At 30.2% G+C, this 20,328-nt stretch overlaps 2 protein-coding genes and 1 long non-coding RNA gene across 7 annotated transcripts; 1 reads left to right on the forward strand and 2 right to left on the reverse strand.

Annotated features, from left to right (window-relative positions):
- The first annotated feature begins 19 nt into the window (after nucleotides 1-19).
- Nucleotides 20-17,296, forward strand: LOC122518752 (probable beta-hexosaminidase fdl). 5 transcript variants are annotated; one of them, XM_043637825.1, is made up of 7 exons: nucleotides 20-410; nucleotides 11,903-12,046; nucleotides 14,757-15,019; nucleotides 15,113-15,370; nucleotides 15,449-15,724; nucleotides 15,814-16,543; nucleotides 16,762-17,296. In XM_043637825.1, the coding sequence occupies exons 1-7, from the start codon at nucleotides 280-282 to the stop codon at nucleotides 16,907-16,909; spliced, it is 1,950 nt and encodes a 649-aa protein (XP_043493760.1). In that variant the 5' UTR covers nucleotides 20-279; the 3' UTR covers nucleotides 16,910-17,296. The 5 variants fall into 5 exon arrangements, with proteins under 5 accessions (XP_043493760.1, XP_043493758.1, XP_043493762.1 ...); XM_043637827.1 differs by adding an exon at nucleotides 8,271-8,325 and having other exon boundaries at nucleotides 317-405; nucleotides 15,113-15,724; XM_043637826.1 differs by adding an exon at nucleotides 8,271-8,325 and having other exon boundaries at nucleotides 324-410; nucleotides 15,113-15,724.
- LOC122518753 lies at nucleotides 5,521-7,609 on the reverse strand. Its single transcript, XM_043637829.1, has 3 exons — nucleotides 7,155-7,609; nucleotides 6,616-6,772; nucleotides 5,521-6,070 (listed from the first exon to the last, which is right to left on the reverse strand). Exons 1-3 carry the CDS (start codon nucleotides 7,388-7,390, stop codon nucleotides 5,741-5,743), a joined length of 723 nt encoding a protein of 240 aa, XP_043493764.1. The 5' UTR covers nucleotides 7,391-7,609; the 3' UTR covers nucleotides 5,521-5,740.
- On the reverse strand, nucleotides 7,745-10,776 carry LOC122518754. The gene is made up of 4 exons (XR_006304142.1): nucleotides 10,419-10,776; nucleotides 9,920-10,072; nucleotides 9,462-9,590; nucleotides 7,745-7,889 (listed from the first exon to the last, which is right to left on the reverse strand). It is a non-coding gene; the product is annotated as an uncharacterized LOC122518754 (long non-coding RNA).
- Nucleotides 17,297-20,328: the final 3,032 nt, after the last annotated feature.

Below are 20,328 nucleotides of genomic sequence, written 5' to 3' on the forward strand. Positions count from 1 at the left end.
CGGCAGTAGCAGACAGACGCTAGCGCCAGTCGGTTTAATCATCGGCTAACGTTCGGTTGGTTCGTTAAAAGAAACAACAGCAATTGCAGTAGCATTGAGAGAACCAGTGCGGACTCAAATCGGAGCGTGCGCGCGCGCTAAATCCTATACTTTTTCGGAGTGTACTATCTTTCTCTTTCGACATGGTGGCAGAAGCTTACCGTTACACGCGTGACCTTACTACAAAGATCTTTATACGATATTTTATTTCGGCGTGAAATAATAAGTGCCTTTTTTCGTATGGTTAAGTGTTACAAACGTTACACGGACGGTGGATGGAAGAGAGCGTCATCGTTTATCTGGGAACGAGACCGAAGAGATTTTTCTTCGAAGGACGATCTGACACTACGTAGTCGGTACTGCAAGGTTAGGTGAGTTGTTTTTCTTTTTATTTAACAAATTTTTTAATATTATATCATCATCTTTTTTTTGTATTATTCTTTTTCTTATTATTATTATTATTTTATCTCTCCCTTTCTCTTTTTATTCGTAAGATTCCTTGTCAGATTCTGGGAGAGATGAGCGGATTTTAAAAATGAGAGAAAGAGAGGAAGAATAAAAGATATATAGATAGATAGATTGATAGATATAGATAAGATAAAAAGGGAAAGAGTGTTGGAATAAATTATTCATCGAACGTGAATAATTTTAATTCTTCTTCTTTTTTTTTTGTCTCTTAATAATCCGATCGCTTTTCTCTGTTTACATTTGAATGGATAAGTTAAAATCGTTTAATTGTTTTCGCTTGAATCATTTTTTATCTATCCTATGTATATATATAAAAATGCATTTATTAATGTTCTTACTATCGCGTGTAATTCATTCGTAGAATTATTTCGCACGCTTCAATGTCGAGCGAAAGTACTCTTGGAAAAGTGGTTTCTCGAGAAAATCAAACATTATTAACAACGAATCGAGGATAGATCAGATTATTTTTTATCTTGTATAACAGGTTAATTTTCCCCTAGCCCCGATCGTCAAGGTTTCATTTTTTTTTATCGATGATAGTTTTATGTGAATATTTGAACGTTATTCGAATACCACATATTAACGGCTATTATTACGTAAATCAATTTTATTTGTTTAATCGATTCTTTGGCTTAGATAAAATTTGTCGTTGTTACGAGAAAAATAATCGTTTTCTTTTTCCATGAAATTATTATTATTATTATTATTATTATTATTATTATTATTATTATTATTATTATTATTATCTATGTGTAGATAATTATAATAATGATCGATGTAAGTCAAAAGACAAATAAAATTTTATCCTACGATTTATTTGATATTACAATTATTTATATATTAATCAAATAATATAAATAATTTAGGAATATAATTTGTATAATAAATAAATGTTTCTATTCGTTGAATTACACAATTAGTTTAATTTTAGATATTGTACTCTTGAGAAAGTTTAAAAGTTTTCAAGATTAATCAATAACAAAAAATAAATTATTTTTTGTACTTAAATATAAAAGTTAGTTTGATCGAAAATAAGAATTGTTTCTACGTTAGATTGAAAAGTTTTCAATTCACCCTCGTACGTATATGTACTTCGTATTCACATTTCCCGCTTTTTTTTCTTTTTTTTGAATATTATTTTTTGCAGAAGCAATGAATTACGTATAGGATCGATTAAATCAGTCTTTTTAATTGACAGTACTTTTATTATCTCTACACGATAGTGTTCTCGATTTTGTTGGCATAACGTCGATGAATTAAGGTCATCTCTCATCTTGCTGGATTTATGTAAAAGCTATATGCTTGTAAAAGTATCGCTATTATAATTATCAGAATTTCATTATGATCAGCTAATTAACGTTATATATATATGTATATATATACTGTATATACTTGTATTGTATAGCATTATAATCTACGTTATATATACATATGCTACGTTATATATACATATATACGTTATATATTTACTAATATTATTATTTACTAATAATAATAGGTATCTGCTTGTAATTCAAAGTTTTTAAATTCTTATCCACAGATAATTATTTTGAGATTATTTAACTTTTAAATTGATATCAATTTCATTGCAGAAACATATTTTATTGTTGCAGAAATATAATTTTACTTTAAATGATCCAAAATTGGACTCATAAAAATATTAAAAACACAAGATATAAGAAAGAAAAAATGATTATTTTAGTAAGTAGCATTTGGTTGATTCTTCTTCGCATCTTATAATACTTCTGAAAAGATTAGGCATATTTTGAGAGACCAATTTTCTTATTACTTATGTCAAATTTGACTTTTCTTATAATAGAATGCTTTATTGCGATTTAATATCAATTTTAATATCAATTTATAAAAGTTGAATAATTCTAAAATATATTTTCGCGTATTAGAAATCTTGCTATATTGTATTACAAGAAAATATTGATTATATATATACTATTTATAAAATATACACGTGTACAAGTGTATAATATATGTAAATGTATATACTTTATAACAGTATACTATGTGTGATACAATAATTGATTTAACACCAAGAGTCTTTCGTTATTTCCACTTATGCTGACACAAGATATCGTATTAATTAGAATTATTGAATAGTTATCAGTTAACTCGAATGAAACTTGGAATATCGGAATAAATAGTACCTCGTGTAATTCAAATAAATGGATTCAAATGAAAACGTACGAATACATTTGAGAAATTTCCATGCTTAATATACAAGGTTCTCTCAAAAATTGTTTCTCTAAGATAATCAAGAAAATTCAAATAATAATAAAAAAATAAAACAGAGAAAATATATCGGACAGTTGTAACCTGTGCTAAGCCGGTTGTTTACCAAGTTCTCTCTCTTTCTCTCTCTCTATTTCTCTAGATAATAATCGTTCTGGAAAGATAATCACGAATAATTCGTTGCATGTAGTCATTTTCCACGCAAATTGATGACAATTAAGCGAAAATTGTTCGAGCAGTGTGTTTTTATTTTTCCTTTTTCTTTTTTTTTTCCATATTCATCCAGAAACAATCTTCTCGCTTTTCTCTCTCTCTCTCTCCATTTTTATTTTCGTTATATTATTTCTTTTCCATTCTTTTTTTGTTTTTCTTATCAAAACGATTTAATTCACTTTAAATATAATATTAATATTAAGGTAGGTAAGAGGATTCGGAATAAATGAATTCTTGAAATTGTAACCCAATGGCGACAGCATACAAGTGCTAATCCCCTGTTGATTCCACAAGAAGCCAGTCTCGGTCAAAAATATCCTATTACGTGGGTACTACTACTAACTATAATAATACTAGGTGTTTGCTGAGAAACAGAACCACAGAGAAATATAATAAGAGATAGACGAAGAAACATAGGAATAGAAAATGAAAGAGAGACAGAGAGAAAGAGAGAGAGAATGAGAGAGATGCAGAGAGAGAGTGAGAGAGAGAGAGAGAGAGAGAGAAGAGAAGAGAAGAGTTCATGTTAGAACTAGAATAGAATCGAATAGAAGTCTTTCAAGCGTTTCTGGCGGACTTGATGCATCTGAATTATAAATCCCCACGAGAAAGAAAGAGAGGGAGAGAGAGAGAGGTCGTAAAACAAACGATTACAGGCGGATGTAACGCAATACTGTTGCGGCTGTGCAGCCTCTCAGGTCTATCCGTCTGTCTGTCTGTCTGCCTGTCCCTCTGCCTGTCTCTGTTCGTCCGTCTGTCTGTCTGTCTGTCTGTCTGTCTGATCTGTCAGTATCTCTATCTCTGTCTCTCTGTCTCTATCTCTCTCGTCTCGTAGTTGGTTAGATCGTTCACAAATCGTTTGAATATTCTCACGTTCGTATGATATATACTATTTAAGTAATACCACTACTCTACTAACAATAAGTGTTTATATATCGCGTTCGCGTGCCCGTATATCGTTAGACGTAATAGAAAAGAAAAAGTTATTATTATTATTATTATTATTAAAAAAAGAAGTAGGAAATAGTATTTCATCGAAGGTAATATAATAATATGAGTTATTTATTTTTTGAAAACTGGCCTAAGTCGTACGTTTATGATTGGAATTTAATTGTCATCAAAAAATATTTCATGTGTAAAAAATAAAAAAAAATAAAATAAAAAATAGACCTAAGTTGTTATCAAAATAAAACGGTTGGTATTATTATACGTTTGTGTATTCGATACGTCTGCGAAATTGATACGATAATTTTATTAATTCATTAATTTGACATATGCATGTATATATTTTCTCACGAGACATCGTGAGAGAAACGATATTTCGAGATAATGTTATAATATATATATAGGGTGCCCAAAAGTTTCTTTATTCAATTGAATGACCGATAAGGTGTATTCCATCATTTCGAAAGATATAAACGAAGAAAATCAAATAAAAAATACATCCGTTAGAATAGTGTATATGTTTCTTACTCACATATGCAAATTTATACAACGTAGGAAACGTTATCCGCGTTAAATTTGTTTCCCAGATGTTCTCTCTCTCTTTTTCTCTTTTACTCTATTATTTTTTCTTTTATAAGTAATAGTACTTCGATAACAAACAATTAAGTATTTTTTCGTTTTTTTTTCGTTTACTACATTGTGTAGGATATTGATCAATGGTGGTCTTTAATCTTAAGTAAAACGTACGATACACACGATATATATTTTTTTTTTCTTTTTTTAAATTTATTGTAATATGCTAGATGATAATGCGTACTATTATTCCTCTTTTATCTTTCGCATACCGAGCATGATTTATAATATCTAGATATGATTTATACTTTTCTATGAGATTTACGTTTCGTAAAATTCAATGATTTATTTATATATAAGATAATCTTTCAATCATAATTAATCTATTTAATGCTTACACATATTTATTCTTGCTTGTTGTTCTTATTTATTTCCTATTGATTTAAATTTTAGTGTTATTGAGATCTTTTTTCTTTTCTTTTATATTTGATAGCTTTTAATTTATATATAATTATATAATTAATTTTTAATTAATATATAATTAATTATTAAATAATAATATATATATATAAAATTATTAATTATATATATTATTTAGTGATGCAACCCTGACGCATTTGTTCGTTCAAAGAACTCTCCTAATAAATTCGAGCTTCAGGTTTTGTTTAACAAATATCGAGAGGCCCGGGATTCGAACTCAGGATCTTTCGCATACCGAAAGAACGCTCTACCACTTGAGCCACGAAAACCTTTCGTTAATTATATATATGTTAATCTATTTATTTATTAATCATCTTTACTCTCTCTCTCTCTCTCTCTCTTTCTCTCTCTCATTGTTTCGTTGACACTTTTTTTAATACATTGATTATTTTAATAGATACACATAGATATATTATTATACGATTATGCAAGTAATCAAATATTTTCTCTCGTTTGACCAGTTTGATATTTTTTTTCTGCATTTAAGTCTAACATTGTAAATGTTATTTGATCGTTTTCAAATGACCAATAATTAATAACGAATAGAAAATAAAATTATTGATGATTTTGAAGTGCTTCACTCGACGTTATTATTTTTGATCTTTCAACTTTAGTTGTAATCGAACGAATTGAGAAATACCCTTTCGATATTTTACGATCAAAGAAAAGATGATGGGGGGGGCAGGTGGCAGGAGGCACTTTCACCGTTTAAATTTACAATTACAAGTTAAAACGTATATATATTATTAACTATTATTATTATTATTATTATTAACTATTAAACGTATCCATCGGCTTCTAATTTCAAAGCAGCTTCATATGTTGGTAAATCTCTGTCGTCTTTAGGATTTTCATCTTTCTTCGTTTGACCAGTTTCCGAGTTAATGGTAGAAGCGTCTTCTTCGTTAATCGTCAAATCGTTGGTTGGAACATCTGTTGTTGTTGTTGTTGTTGTTGTTGTATCCTTTTTCTCACTCGAGAATGGCAGACTTTGAGGATCGAAAATAAGACTCTCGTAAGCCGGAGGTGGGCCTGGTGGTGTCAACGGACAAGGAAGTGCAACTTGGGTTCCATCTTCCGGGTTTGTCATTGCTACTCTTTCCGGGCACTGGCACGTACACAGAATTAGTTAATTTTAAATGAGCTTATGTTAGAGAGTTTGCTTTTTTCTTTTTTTCTTTTTTCTCGTGGTTGGTATTTTTAGAAATGCTCTGCTCGTTAATTTTATAGTAGCCTGGAAGATTTTACTTACGAATAGTTTCACACGAAGATTGTAAATATCTTTACGAATAGTTTCACACCAAATTGTAAATTATTTTTAGGAATATTATTAGTTGTTAGTTATGTATTATTAGATCTAAATATTATTAGTTTCTCTGCCGAATTATTTATATTTTTTAAAATATTAAAAGATTATTTTTTTGATTTTTATTTGATTTATTTGCTATTTAACTCTTCGAATACTAATTACTCTCAACTAAAGTGTTTATTACGAACGATATATTTCTTTATTACTAGCTTGGTTGTTTCGTTTTCGATCGTATCTGATGTGTTGTTCTTTACTTCTTTCTTTTTAATCTTATCTTTGATATTTAACGAGCAGAGTTTCTATTCCACGTATGGTTAATAATAAAATCGTTAGTCAGATTTTACCGCGATATGAGAATCCATAGTGAAAACTTCGAGACTATGAACATCAGGCTCGGGTCTCCAATAATGTGAGTATTCTTGTGGTCGATGCTTTTTCATATTTTTGTGACAGCAATAACATATCACTATCAGTACCATGATCACTCCGCTAAGCATAGCTCTAAAAAATGATTGGTTATTAATCATTCATTTAAATGATAATATTAGTACAATTGTAAACAAAGTACTTTATATATTTTCGCATCAAAATTGTACATTTTTGTTCTAATAGTTATTAGTTATTAGTTATGTATTATTATATCCGAATGTTATTAGTTTCTATCGAATTATTTATATTTATTGAAATATTAAAAGATTGTTTTTTTGATTTTGATTTTGATTTAATCCTTTAAATGTTAGGTAATTTCCTTGTTAATTTTATATTAGGTGAAAGATTATCCGACGAATAGTTTCACATCAAAATATATAAAGTACCAAATAGTATATACCAAATAGCATATACCAATTATATACCAGTATACCAAAAAGTATAAAATATTTACCCTCCAAGTAAAATATTAACTTGACCATGCAAATCAGTTTCAAAATGACCATTCTTTCCTGTATTACCAATATCCGACGTAATATTGTATCCCAATATATTCGAATGATCAGATTCGATAAACATTGTTTTACTATCATCGTTAACACCATGAACTATACTGTTCGAATGATTTTGGGCGACCTGCACCGCAGCCAACACGGCTAATCTTCCTCTCATAGTTTTTTCCTTCAACATTTATATATTCAGTCTTGAAACGACGTATTTCAAATTTGATACGCATTTGATTTTTCTTTATGGGATTATTAATTTCGATTATACCATCATCATCATCATCATCATATTCATCACAGTTTTGGCTATTCACGAAAGGCACAAATCAGACTTATTCTTCTTCGATATTACTTGTTTTCTTTTTTATTTTCTTTTGGTTTTTTCTTCTTCTTCTTCTTTTTTTCTTTTTTTGTTGTATTTTTTTCTTCTTCCCAAACAAATTTTTCGAATTTATTTATTAATTATCATTGGTATCTCGAATTCTCGGTTATTATTATTATTATTATTATTATAGTACATAGTATTTCTTATTATCGATTTCGTGGATAAATTTATTAACAGTACTTGACAATAAGATAATCCACGAATCGTCGTCGTCGTCGTCGTATCGCGATTCGTTCTCTTCTTCGTCATCATTTTATTAAACATTAATACAAATCTATTTGAATTCTATTCGGTTTATCTGAAAAATAATGTTACTAAATTATCAAACGAAGAATAAAATATTTCAATGTTCATACGTGATACATTTTGTTTGTTTGTTTAAATATATTATTCGTTACTTCCGTAATTTAACAGAGCCTCGCGTTGTTTTCCAGGTGAAAAAGAAAAATTATGCGTGAAATGCATTTGCATATCTTTTTAAAAGAAGAAAAAAAAAAAGAAAAAAAGAAGGAAAAAAGAAATATGCATCGTTTGTCGCTAAATGATTAATCGTATCGATAAATAACATTCGTTGTAACGCGTGTTCAAATTTATAATACTACTTTTTGATTTATAGTTATATCCATGAAAGTACTCGATGTAATCCACGTCGTTTATTCTTATCACGTATATGTTGTAGATGCAGTACGAAGAAAGGATTTTGGATGAAGGAGTTCGTTGATACACCGAATACAGTAAGTTAGTATATTTATCGTTACGCAAACAAGTTTGAAAGATCCAATTATTTAAAAAAAAAATAAAAAGAAAATAGAAAGAAATGATTTAAAATTTTATATATATATAATAATTAATTATTAATATATGTATTACTTAATAATATATATTATATAATAATATATAAATATCAAATGTGAAAATATTCTTTTGCGTTATTCAAAAACGAACATGTTTATAGATTAATTCATGAATTTAAAATCTATCCCCTCGATATATTTGATATAATTCGACAAAACTCGTTTCACCGCGAAATATTCGATTAAATGAAAAATCCTTATGGGTCGTTTGAGATGAAGGCTTCTTTTTTCTTCCCCTTTTTTCCTCTTTTTTTCTTTTTTCTTTTTTTCTTGCGGATCTTTTTCGTTGAAAGGAATTATTTAAAAAAAAAAAGAAAAAATAAACCTTTTTCCGAGGTCGTGCGTTAAAAAAGTCATTCGTGTGACGATCGAGTATTAAAAAAAGAAATATTCGCGATGGTTAAAAAGAAAAGAAGAAGAAGAAGAAGTAGACACGTAAGTTTTTATTTTAACCACATAATTTTTCTACTATCTCGTATGACATTAGTTTCTTTTTTCTTATCTTTTTCTTTTTTTTCTTTTTTTTTTTTAAAAAGATTAGTAAAAGCGTGCGTGACATATTTTTTTTGTGGTATTATACTCGAATAATTGACACGATTTAATGTTACACGAATATTTGTCTCAATTTATTCCGATAAGAAAAAAAAAATTGGTGATATAATATTTATGAATGTTTTTTTTAAACCGATAACTTTGATTTACGCTTACGTATTATTTACATGTTTAAAAACGTTTTAATGTATTTTTAATTAACACGCAATCGTTTCTTTTTTCTCTTTTTTTATTTTTTTTTATCTTAACCTTTACCTCGAATAAAATACTCGAAATAATCATTATCTTTCGACCGTTACAAATAGCTAGAATCGAATCGTGTTTCGTTACTTATCAATTCTCATGTCGTTGATTAATTAATTTCGATTAATCATTTACTAAGATAAAAAAAAAAGAGAGAGTACGTGTTTCGTAATAAAAATAGAAACGAAAAGGAATAGGTGATAATAATAAAGTGTACTTACTTGTTCAAATAAATTTATTCGCGTTTGTTGTCGATCGAATTTTATCATACGGATATCGAGATTTCTCTCATTGCTAGAAGAAGATAGGCTCCACAGGTGTTTTCGATAACACAGTTCAGGGACGTGTTACTATCGAAACAAAAGATACGATACGATACGATACGATACGATACGATACAATTAGGAATATTCGAATAGGTGGGTTGGTAACAAACGTGTATATATATGTGTGTGTGTGTGTTAGGTTAAAGGAAGAAACAAAGTGTTCTCTAACGAAATCGATTTTCGTGCGTACCTATATATCCTTACTTGTATACATATATGTATAGGTTTGTGTGTATGTAAAAAGCAAGCAAGCAAGGCCTAAATTCATCGCAGTAGAAAATGGAAATTGGATCGCACGAAAGTAGGTAGAAGGTAGGTAGAAGGTAGGTAGGTAGGTAGGCGCGTTCACTTACCCGCCAAGCCTGTTTGCATCCTGATAAAATCACTTCGATCGAGGATAATCACCAGCAACGTTTGCGTTCGTCCTTCTTCGTCGTCGTCGCCGTCGTCGTCGTCCTCGTTTTCGTTGTCGATTATTCTCGGCATTTAACCGAGACCACCAACCCCTAATTCACCGAAAAATGATTATCCTCGATTTGAACATTTTCCCCCCCATCGACATTTCATTATGTTTCATTTTTGAAATATTCGATATAAAATTTAAGACGAACAAATAAAACGAAGTAGAATTTATCAACCCCCTACCCCTACCCCTTTCTACCCAACTCTCCGCGGTAGACTCCTTCGCAACCAGTAACAACAATTTGTTTAACACTTAATTCAAATGGAAATTGGATTTACTGACTAAAGTTAATTTAAAAAACAATGTCAAATATTAGAATTATTATTTTAGTTTAGTTAAAATTGATCGGTACGATCGATTGAGTTTGTTAAAAGGTGTTTAAAGCTTACGATAGATAATTATATCGATGATTAATAAAGATGACATATTTTTTTTCTTTCTTGCGATCGAGTAGGACTTCTTCTTCTTCTTCTTCTTTTTCTTCTTTTTTTTTGGAGAAGGAAGAGTAGGAGGAAAAAGAGGAGAAGGGTCCCCCCGTAATGTTTTCAACCCCCTCTCGATCCGTTCTCAATACAGTTTCGTTGGAGACTAATACCTAAACGGAGTCGACTGTTCGTCGGACTACTACCCCCTGGGTTGCTTGGTTACGCCAGGACGGTTGCGGCGTCGCGACGCACGCGATTTAGCTACACCCCATTCTTACCATCGTCATCGTATCGAATCAAACTTATATATTCACCAGACTTTTTCTTTCTTCTTTACTTAATTTCTTATTCTTCGATTTTTTTCTACGATCGATGTGGAAGATTTTTTTATTTTCTTGTTTTCCTTTATTTTTATTATACACATAATAAAAGTTTTATAAATATATATTATTTAATTATTTTTAATAATATATATTATTTAAAATATATAGTAGGTAGAGAGAGAGAGAACTTACAGAAAGAAAAAAAAGATGGCGGAGGTAAAATCGTATAACATAAAAAAGTAATGTTTCGAAAATAATTACGAAAGAAATAAAAGAAGTATAACTTCGAAAAAGAAAATACCTCTCTAGAAATGATTATAATTTTAATAACGTATTATTATTATTAGTTTTTAAAAAAGTAAGAAGAAGCATTGTGTTTCTATCCCCACGTATTTTTATCGACTCGCTTAAACGGAGTTATTCACTGTCAGTCGACGTCTATCGATCGATGATCTCGTTCCAGTTTTAAGAAGCGCAAGTGGAGCTTCTAATCGTCATACCGAGAAATGCCGTGGTATAAGATCGTACATAGTGTATTTCTAGTAGTTAAAATGATATTTCTACGACGTTCATCGTTCGTCAAGTCACAAGTTTATAGGTATAACATTACTTTTTCATATTTTTAGAAATTAGATATAAACATTATAAGATCCTTGATGTGTTTTATTTATAACGAGTTTAATATATTATTTTATTTTATCTAATAGGAAAAAAAAGGTAGGTAACGGTCTCATTTGAAAAACACGTGTGCACAATTACAATTAGTACAACGTTTTTCATTTGCAGATAAAAAAAAAGAAAAAGAAATAATAAAACAAAAAAACCATCTTACTTTTTCCCTTTACAATCAGTCGATTATTTTCTTACGTATATTAGTCTAACGTTATTCAAACAAATTGACAGTAAAAACTCAACGCCAGCAGCAGCTAGTAGTTTTAAGACAAAATCAAATTTATAATACACGAGCGTGTTATTAATGTATTTGATGATTAAAAAAGAAAAAAAAAGAATGTAATAAGTAACGATTGATTATTATCAAAGGTCATACCGATTAATAATAATAAAACGTTATAAAACCCATGGAAGGAAAACATTAACAACGGGTCCCATTGATTTTGTTTGCAGATTAGCGAGAATGGGGGGTAGCCTGCCAAGCGGATGGATGAGGAGGATTCTCCTCTTCCTCGTTTTGATAACCGGCGTACTTCTTATTGCCATGTACGCGCATGCACCGCCACTTGCCTCGTTGCAGCCCTTCACGACACGTCGGTGAGTTAAAACTCTAAATAGCCATGGTCGATATTACCCATACATTCTTCTAATAGGTTATATATATATATATTTATAATACACGTGTGTGTATGGTATGTATACTTAATACACAAAGAAGAAAGGAGAAAGAGAGAGAGAGAAGTTTAAGTGGTAGAATGACAACGTCCAATGTCAATGTCAGTTAAGTTAAAACATCGATAAAATGACTTTAGAAAAGTTTGTTTGTCAAACGTCGATGATCGGCAAGCATAGAATGTCTTTAGATTATCTTTTATATACTAAAAGTCTTTTTTTATGACATTTTCAGTAGTCTGTTAAATGTCGTAACTATTATATTATATATTGTGAAGTTTTTTTCTTCTTTTTTTTTGATATTATAATATAAAGAGTCGCAGGAGTATTTGTAAAGTTTATTATTGCTTTCAATTGGAAACAATCGATATTTTTTTGTAATTGAATAATTTTTTAATTTTTTATATTGATAGAAATATATATTTTAGGATTATTTAAATTTTATATATATTTTATTATTATATATTATATTTATTATAATTTTTATTACATACTATTTAATCTTATGTATCTTTCTTCTTTACTTTCTCTTTTTTTCTTTCATTCTGTTTTGATACTTCTAATCGTAATTTTTTATTTATTTTTTTTTATTTTCACATTTCATATTAAATTTAGTTTTTAAAATACCTGGTGTACATACTCGAACAAATCTTAATCATTCGTACGAGATATCACAGACGTCATTGTACATTTAAATATAAAAATGAAGAAAGGAATTTTTTTACAATTATTTATTTTTTGTTGTTGCACTCGTATCTTAACATTACGCAGATTGGAAGAGTTCGAACAGGGATTGGTAACCTTCTTGGTCGATAATGAGAGCATCAAAAATCCTGAGGATCGTCTATACGAGTACCTTGATGTCTCAAGGAAAAAGAATTCTACCGGACGTGATGAACGGACGTACGATAAGAAAAAAAAGATCTTTCCAAAAAAAAAAAAAAAAACCAAAAAAAAACCCCCCAAAAATACACCCGAAATTCGTGTGCGCTTTTTATATTTATGCGATTTATCTATCATGTTTTAAGTTGATTATCTGTCGAAACTATAATTATTCTCATTGAATAATAATTATCATTTATGTTTTATAATAATTAAAACCATTTCAATGTTATTGGACGCATATTATACGTTTGTCAATAATAATCTAATATTGGTTTTGACAAATTCATAATTATTTTAAATATTGTCAAATAAAAATGATATATGAAAGGAAAACTTTAATTATTATATATTTATTATTGTTATATTTATAATTGGTTACAATTTGTAACCAATTTTTATAAATAAAAGTTAAAAGTATATTCGTCACTTAAATTTCAGATTTTCAAATACGTTAGGATTAGAATTATTCTAATAACACCGACAGAATCAACTTAAAACAATTAATATGCCATTTGTATTTGCTAGTCAGTTTTTGTTCTGTAATTTATTTCGAGAACAAAAACTTAAAGCTTGCGAGAGTTTTCATTATGTCCATCGTTTTTTTTGTGTCCTCTATATTTTATCCCGAAATATTTTAACAGATATTTTTATTTCTTTCTTTTTTCTTTTTTGTTAAAAATTTGGCAATCACTTTCTCGCTTTTTCTTTTCTATATTTGCGTAACGGACTAAGTTTTTAAAAAAAAAAAAACAAAACAAAATAAATAAGTAAATAAAAATCAAAAATGATCGAATAATGATAGTAGAATCAATTTGTGGTATTTTTTTTTTTTAAACTTGGTCCGTGTGTTGTAATATTTAACGTTACAATTCAAATCCTTATTCTTAAGATACAATTTCTTTTGAGCATAGCTTTTTATCGGCTAGCATTTTCCTTCTCCTAATTTCTTGAAAGAAATATAAACTTCAATCAACGTATTGTAATCCTATTACACACAGCTCTAATTTATTGCAAACATAAGTTTGTAATAAATACAATGAAAAGCAATAAGTCATTTATTATCACGTACACACACACACACAACACTCATACTACTTTCCTTATTTTTTGTGTGAAGCTTTTTTTTTACCTGCAATATATTATTATAATATTTGCAAGATAAAAAGAAAAAACAAAAAACATTGCTAATCGCGTGTGTGACGTTTCGATTATGAATTGAAATATTAAAAAAAAAAAAAACTAAATAACTTAAGAAAAAATATGTTATGTGGATCGTTTATTTTGAAAGTAGGTGTAAATCCATTTTCTGTTGTTTCGAAAAAATTAAAGGTTTGCATATTGGTTAATTGAAAAATATTATTATTTCGTTTCATTTCATTATAAAATCAATTTATTATGTCGTCTAAATATTGTTTTATAATATCATAATAATCCTATGGTGTATACAGGAATTTCTTTTTCTTTTTTTTTCTATGGAAATTGGACTTATACACCATTTTCATAAATCAATGGTTACTCCATTTTTTTTGACCGGCCAATTTGAAATTGGACAAAGTATTGACATTTTTGAGAAGAAATTAAATACTAACTAATTATAAATAGAAAAATTTACACTAAAATATTAAGTATAAATTACGTGATATCTGATTTTTGTTTTTTATTTTTTTCAATGGATTTACACCACTTTCAAAATAAACGCTCCATATTATTATTATTATTATCGTTAGTAACAGAAGATTGCATTTCGCAGGGTTTTTCAAAGCCCTTGGTCGTGGGTGTGCGTAGCTGGACGTTGCGAGAGAAGGGCAGTAAGATCATCGAAAATATCTTTGGCAACTTGTACAGCCCTTTGCGGTGGCAACACTCGTCTTCTCTGGCCAAGACCTACGGGGAATGTTGTTTTAGGGGACGAAAGCGTGACAATGCACTTGCAACAAATCGAATTCGTCACGTTGAATACCAGCGATCGTGACGTTAAAACATTGTTGGAATACGCCAAAGACGTTTTCTTAGGTAAATTATTGAATTTATTTAATATAATACAAAACATTTGGGAAAATCCGGAACGAACAAACGATTATATATTATATGTTATTTGATTTGTAGGAAACGTAAGAAGTTTAATACGAGTGTCAAATGCCAAAGGTAGATCAGGAATCGATAGTTTTCTGATATATTTGAGTGCCGGCAATTCGCGGGGGACCAAATTGACCATGGACACGGACGAATCCTACAACTTGGAATTATTTTTAAAGGGTAAAATTTTGGAGGCACGCATAACGGGAAAAAGTTACTACGGCGTGCGTCACGGATTGGAAACACTCGGACAAATGATTTGGTGGGACGAGACGGCCGAAAGGCAAGGTTCGCTGCGTGTATTATCGCGTGCGTTCATCGAGGACAAGCCAGTATTTTCATATCGTGGTCTACTCGTCGACACAGGGAGACAATTCTTCGGGATCGAGCAATTGAAAAGATTGATCGACGGTATGGCTGCCTCGAAACTGAACACCTTTCATTGGCACCTAACGGATTCTCAGAGCTTCCCCTTTGACTCGGTACAGTTTCCGGAAATGGCCAGGTGGGGTGCTTACAGCGGGGATCAAGTTTACACGCCTGATGACGTTAAAGATCTAGCTGATTACGCAAGAATACGAGGAGTTAGGGTACTAGTTGAGATAGATTCTCCTGCTCATGCGGGTGCCGGTTGGCAATGGGGTGAGTGTGTATCATCCAATGATTGTGATTGATTTTTTCTTTTCGATTGTTTAAATATTCAATTGTAAGACAGAAATCGTTTGTTTTAGGAGCCGAACACGGTTACGGCGAGCTAGCACTTTGCGTTGACCAACAACCTTGGACGTCATATTGCGGTGAACCAAACTGTGGTCAGTTAAATCCGATAAACGAGCACTCCTATAGAATACTCGAAGGTCTCTACAGAGAATTGTTGGACTTGACCGAAGTTAGGGATATCATTCACCTTGGGGGAGATGAGGTTAATCTAGATTGCTGGGCACAGTATGGTAATATAACTGCAGCCATGCAGGCACAAAATATGACCGATCATCATGCCATGTGGGCGGAATTCGAAACGAAAATGTTGCAACGTTTGGTTAAGGCAAATCACGACGAGATACCAAAGGCCGTCATTTTGTGGAGCTCGCCGCTTACCAAACGTCCATACATTACCACTTATTTCGATCCCAAGATACACGTCATTCAATCTTGGGGTGGCAGCAATTGGCTCGAGACGTCTGATCTTTTGGAAGATGGTTTTAGGGTTATATTGTCTCACGTTGATGCTTGGTACTTGGATTGTGGATTCGGTAGATGGAGGGAAACCGGTGAAGCTGCCTGTGGCGAGTATCGTACCTGGCAAACGGTTTACAATCACAGACCTTGGAAGGAATACCATCAGCAACAGATAAGTTTAATTCTTGGCGGGGAAGCTGCAATTTGGAGCGAACAAATGGGTCAGGCTTCTTTAGGACCACGAGTATGGCCAAGGGCATCCGCTCTCGCCGAAAGATTATGGTAATTTTGTTTTACTATGTTTATTCGATTTAATTGCTAGACTTCGATAAAAAATTACACTTATAATTTGAGACGATACAATATACGTGTACAGTACGATAAATTTCAAGGATAATATTATTTTATTCATTGCTAGAATTTAATCGTTATTTTTATATAATTAACGTTAGTTTATTTTATTATTATTATTATTATTATTGTTAATATTGTTATTTTAGGAGCGATTTACCGAGCAGCGGTTTTTCAACCGACGAAAGCGTGTACACGAGGTTAGCTGCACACGTTGAAGTTTTAACAAGTCGAGGAATCAAAACGGAAGCCATGTGGCCACAATGGTGTTCTCAGAATCCTGGTAAATGCCTCTGACCGATCGTCAGATGATTGATAACGAGCGTTATTCTATTTTATGGATCGTGGAGATCGATTGCTATGATAGAACGCTAGAAACAAACCAAAACGGAAAGCCATAATCTCTTGACGGAACGCTTAAGCATCGAGAGACAAGAAAAAGGGGAAATAAATTCGAATGATGATGATAATTATGATAATAATGATGATGACGATGACGATGATGATGATGATGAAGTCCCGAGTGTGTAGAATTATCGCTAGAATTTTGTTATTAAAAAAAAAAAAAAAGAGATATCGATTAGAAAAGTTTTCATCGATGTTGATGATACTCTCGTGACTGCCATGAATCCTCGTGTTTGCGTTTACGATACTTGCTATACATAAGAATAAATATAAGAAGAAGAAGAAGACGAAGAAGAAGAAGATGGTGGTGATGATATGCGATAGAAAAATGGCCTCCTAGAAGATAAGATAAGAAACGAATAATCGAGAACAGAGAACGTGTTTCTCGATTGTTCAACAAACAAAAAACACTATGAAGAATTCTTCTTCCGGTCGCGCGCGCACTCTTAACGGACCGGTACCTATATAAATTATCTATAAAACGTCGAGTTAGTCGTTTCAATTCTACGATTTTATTATAGAAATATTCTTGGTTGAATATTCGAAAGATTTTGAGGAAAAGAAAGAAAAAAAAAATGACAAATATACGAAACCTCTAGATAAAACCTTGATCGATTTTCTAAATTATATATCATCGGATACTTTATATGATTTAGAAGCGAATTATAGTGATTCGTATTTGTTAATTACTTTGTTGTTTTCACGATTATACCGAGCACAGCAGAAAAAAAATATAAAAAACAAGAATGACAGTAGTAGTAAATAATTAATAATAATATAGCAGTAGCAAGTAATAGTGATTAATAGTTGATTGAAACTAATTAACGGATCGTTATAATAATAGTAAACGAATAGAAAGTACGTCTCGTTTAATTAAGGAAAGAACTTACAAAAATGTTGCTGGATGATAACCTTTATAAAGATGAACGTGAGATGATGATGATGATGATGATGATAAGCTTTGTATGTGTACATAGTGTCGCTGTATGTAAGTGTATAACGTGGTGTGCGATGTTATTGCATTAAGGTTTTTTTTTTTAGATATTAAATCAAGTTGAGTTGAGTGAAGAGAACAAAAAGAAAATAAGAAAAGGAAAAAACCAGACGAGACGTTTTTTTTATTTTCTTTTATTTAATTTCTTTTTTTTTTCTTTTAGTATTCTTTTTTCTTTTCTTTTTTTTTATAAATAAATAAAATACACACCGGGTGTCCGCGTTTGATAAAAAAGAAATTTTCTTTCTCTTCTGTTCGAAGTGCCTTTTAAAAAAAAAAAGTTCAATCGTGCGGTTACGATTGTCACGTGTGTGTGTACGTTCCTATAAATTCTGTTATTATAAATGAAAGATCTATGAAAAAAAAAAAGAAAAAAAAAATGATGACAGGAATAATGCGCACGTAATTTACGAACGATTAGTGCACACCGAACATTTTTCTATCATAACATTACTGTTCCGAGATCATTGCTAATAGCAATATTTACGTTTTTAAATCTTGATTCTTCCTTGTTTAGATTTTAAAAAGAGGTAGATGATGATAAAAAGAAGAAGAAGAAGAAACAAAAAAGGTAAACATTGCAATCACATTGTCTAATTTATTTTTAAATCGCATTTAGGAAAAGAAAGACTTTTTAATATGTTTCGTATTTATTTTATTCGCTTGGATCGTTGAATCGAATAAATCATTGGGAGATATATGATACGTGTATATATATATATATACGAAGGATTTAATTAGATAAAACGATCATAGTTAAGTTAATAAATAAATCGGCCAGAGTCGAATCGAAATCTTTGGGAAAAGTTGCTACCTTTCGTCCATTGACTTCAATTTTTACGAAGTGCTCGGCGTTATAGTAGCTTTGTTAGCCAAATCTTCATGAAAATATCTATATATATATATAAATAGAAACAATACGTACATACTGTATTTTCTAAGAAATTGTTTCGAAAAATTGTTTCGAGATTACTAACGTAGGGTAGGGGGAGGGAGGGGGGAGGAAAGGAAAATTGCTTCTATCATCTATTAGCAAAAAGAATAAGAAAAAAAAAAACAAACTGATAATAACTATCGCTAATGTTTAGCGCAAAATAAATATATATATATATATATTGTGTTTAAATATCTTTTACTAACGTTTTTTAGGATAAACATTATTAGGGAAAGAAAAAAATATTCGATGCAGATTTACTTATAAGAATGAATAGCGGACATTATGTTTAAAAGAAAATAAAAAAAGAATTAAAAAGAAAAAGAAAAAAAAAAAGAAAAGTTAAAAAGAAAAATTAAAAAAAAAGAAAAGAATAAAAAAAAGAACAATAACGGTTGATGATAAAGGAACGTTGAACTTTTAGATCATTATTTTATCGTTTAGCAAAAGCTTTGCAGAGGACTTATTAGATAACGCTCTATTTGCATTAGTGTCGTCGGAATTCGGTGATGATGAGAAATCGAAAATGACTTTTTTTCCTCTCTCTCTTTCAAAAAGAAAAAAAAAAAAAAAATAATTGCAATGTAAATATTCCGATTAAAATTAATTGGAATAAAATAGAAACGCGATTGACTATTTGAATTAGCGTGTTTCTTATCGTTCTTTTGATGATTTGAGATAAATAAAATTATGTCACTGTATTAATTAGTTCTTTTTTTTTTTTATAAATATATTTAAAATGTCAAATTACACATGAGTTCAAAATGAGAGAGAGAGAGAGAGAGAGAGAAAATAAACGTAAATAACGATTCTTGACTTTGCGTTCGGTTTCCCGAATGAAATAATAATATAATAAAAGGGACAAAAAATGAGGATAGCGTTGGTGGTTTTTTAGTTATTTTTTTTTATTAAAAATGTAAATTATTCGCAAAATGTTTTATTAAATAGGAGAAAGGATTCGTGGTAAATATTCTTATACCAGCACTTCTTCTTTTTCCCAATATTATATAATGCGATAATCGATCGATGGAAATGTGTAATAACGTGTGAAAGTATTATGTATATGTTGAGAACGAACATTGGTGTTATATAGAAAAAAAAAAAAAAAAAATATACGATCAGAGAAGAGAAGAAAGAGAGTGTCGTATATAAGCAATAAAAAAAAAAAAAAAAGGAAGATAGATGTGAGAGCAAAGGAAATAATAGAAAAAAAAATAACAAACAAAATACGATGAAAGAACTGTACTTACTGTTACTTACTGACATTGATAATCGTAAGGGAAATAATAATAATAATAAAAAAAAAAACAAAAGTCGGGTTTTTTGACTTTAGCCAATGCAATAAAATCCGCGATGATGTATTTAATCAGTTCGAACGAATGA

This window comes from Polistes fuscatus, unplaced genomic scaffold, assembly GCF_010416935.1.
Source record: "Polistes fuscatus isolate 324 unplaced genomic scaffold, CU_Pfus_HIC Scaffold26, whole genome shotgun sequence".
NCBI lineage: Eukaryota > Metazoa > Arthropoda > Insecta > Hymenoptera > Vespidae > Polistes > Polistes fuscatus.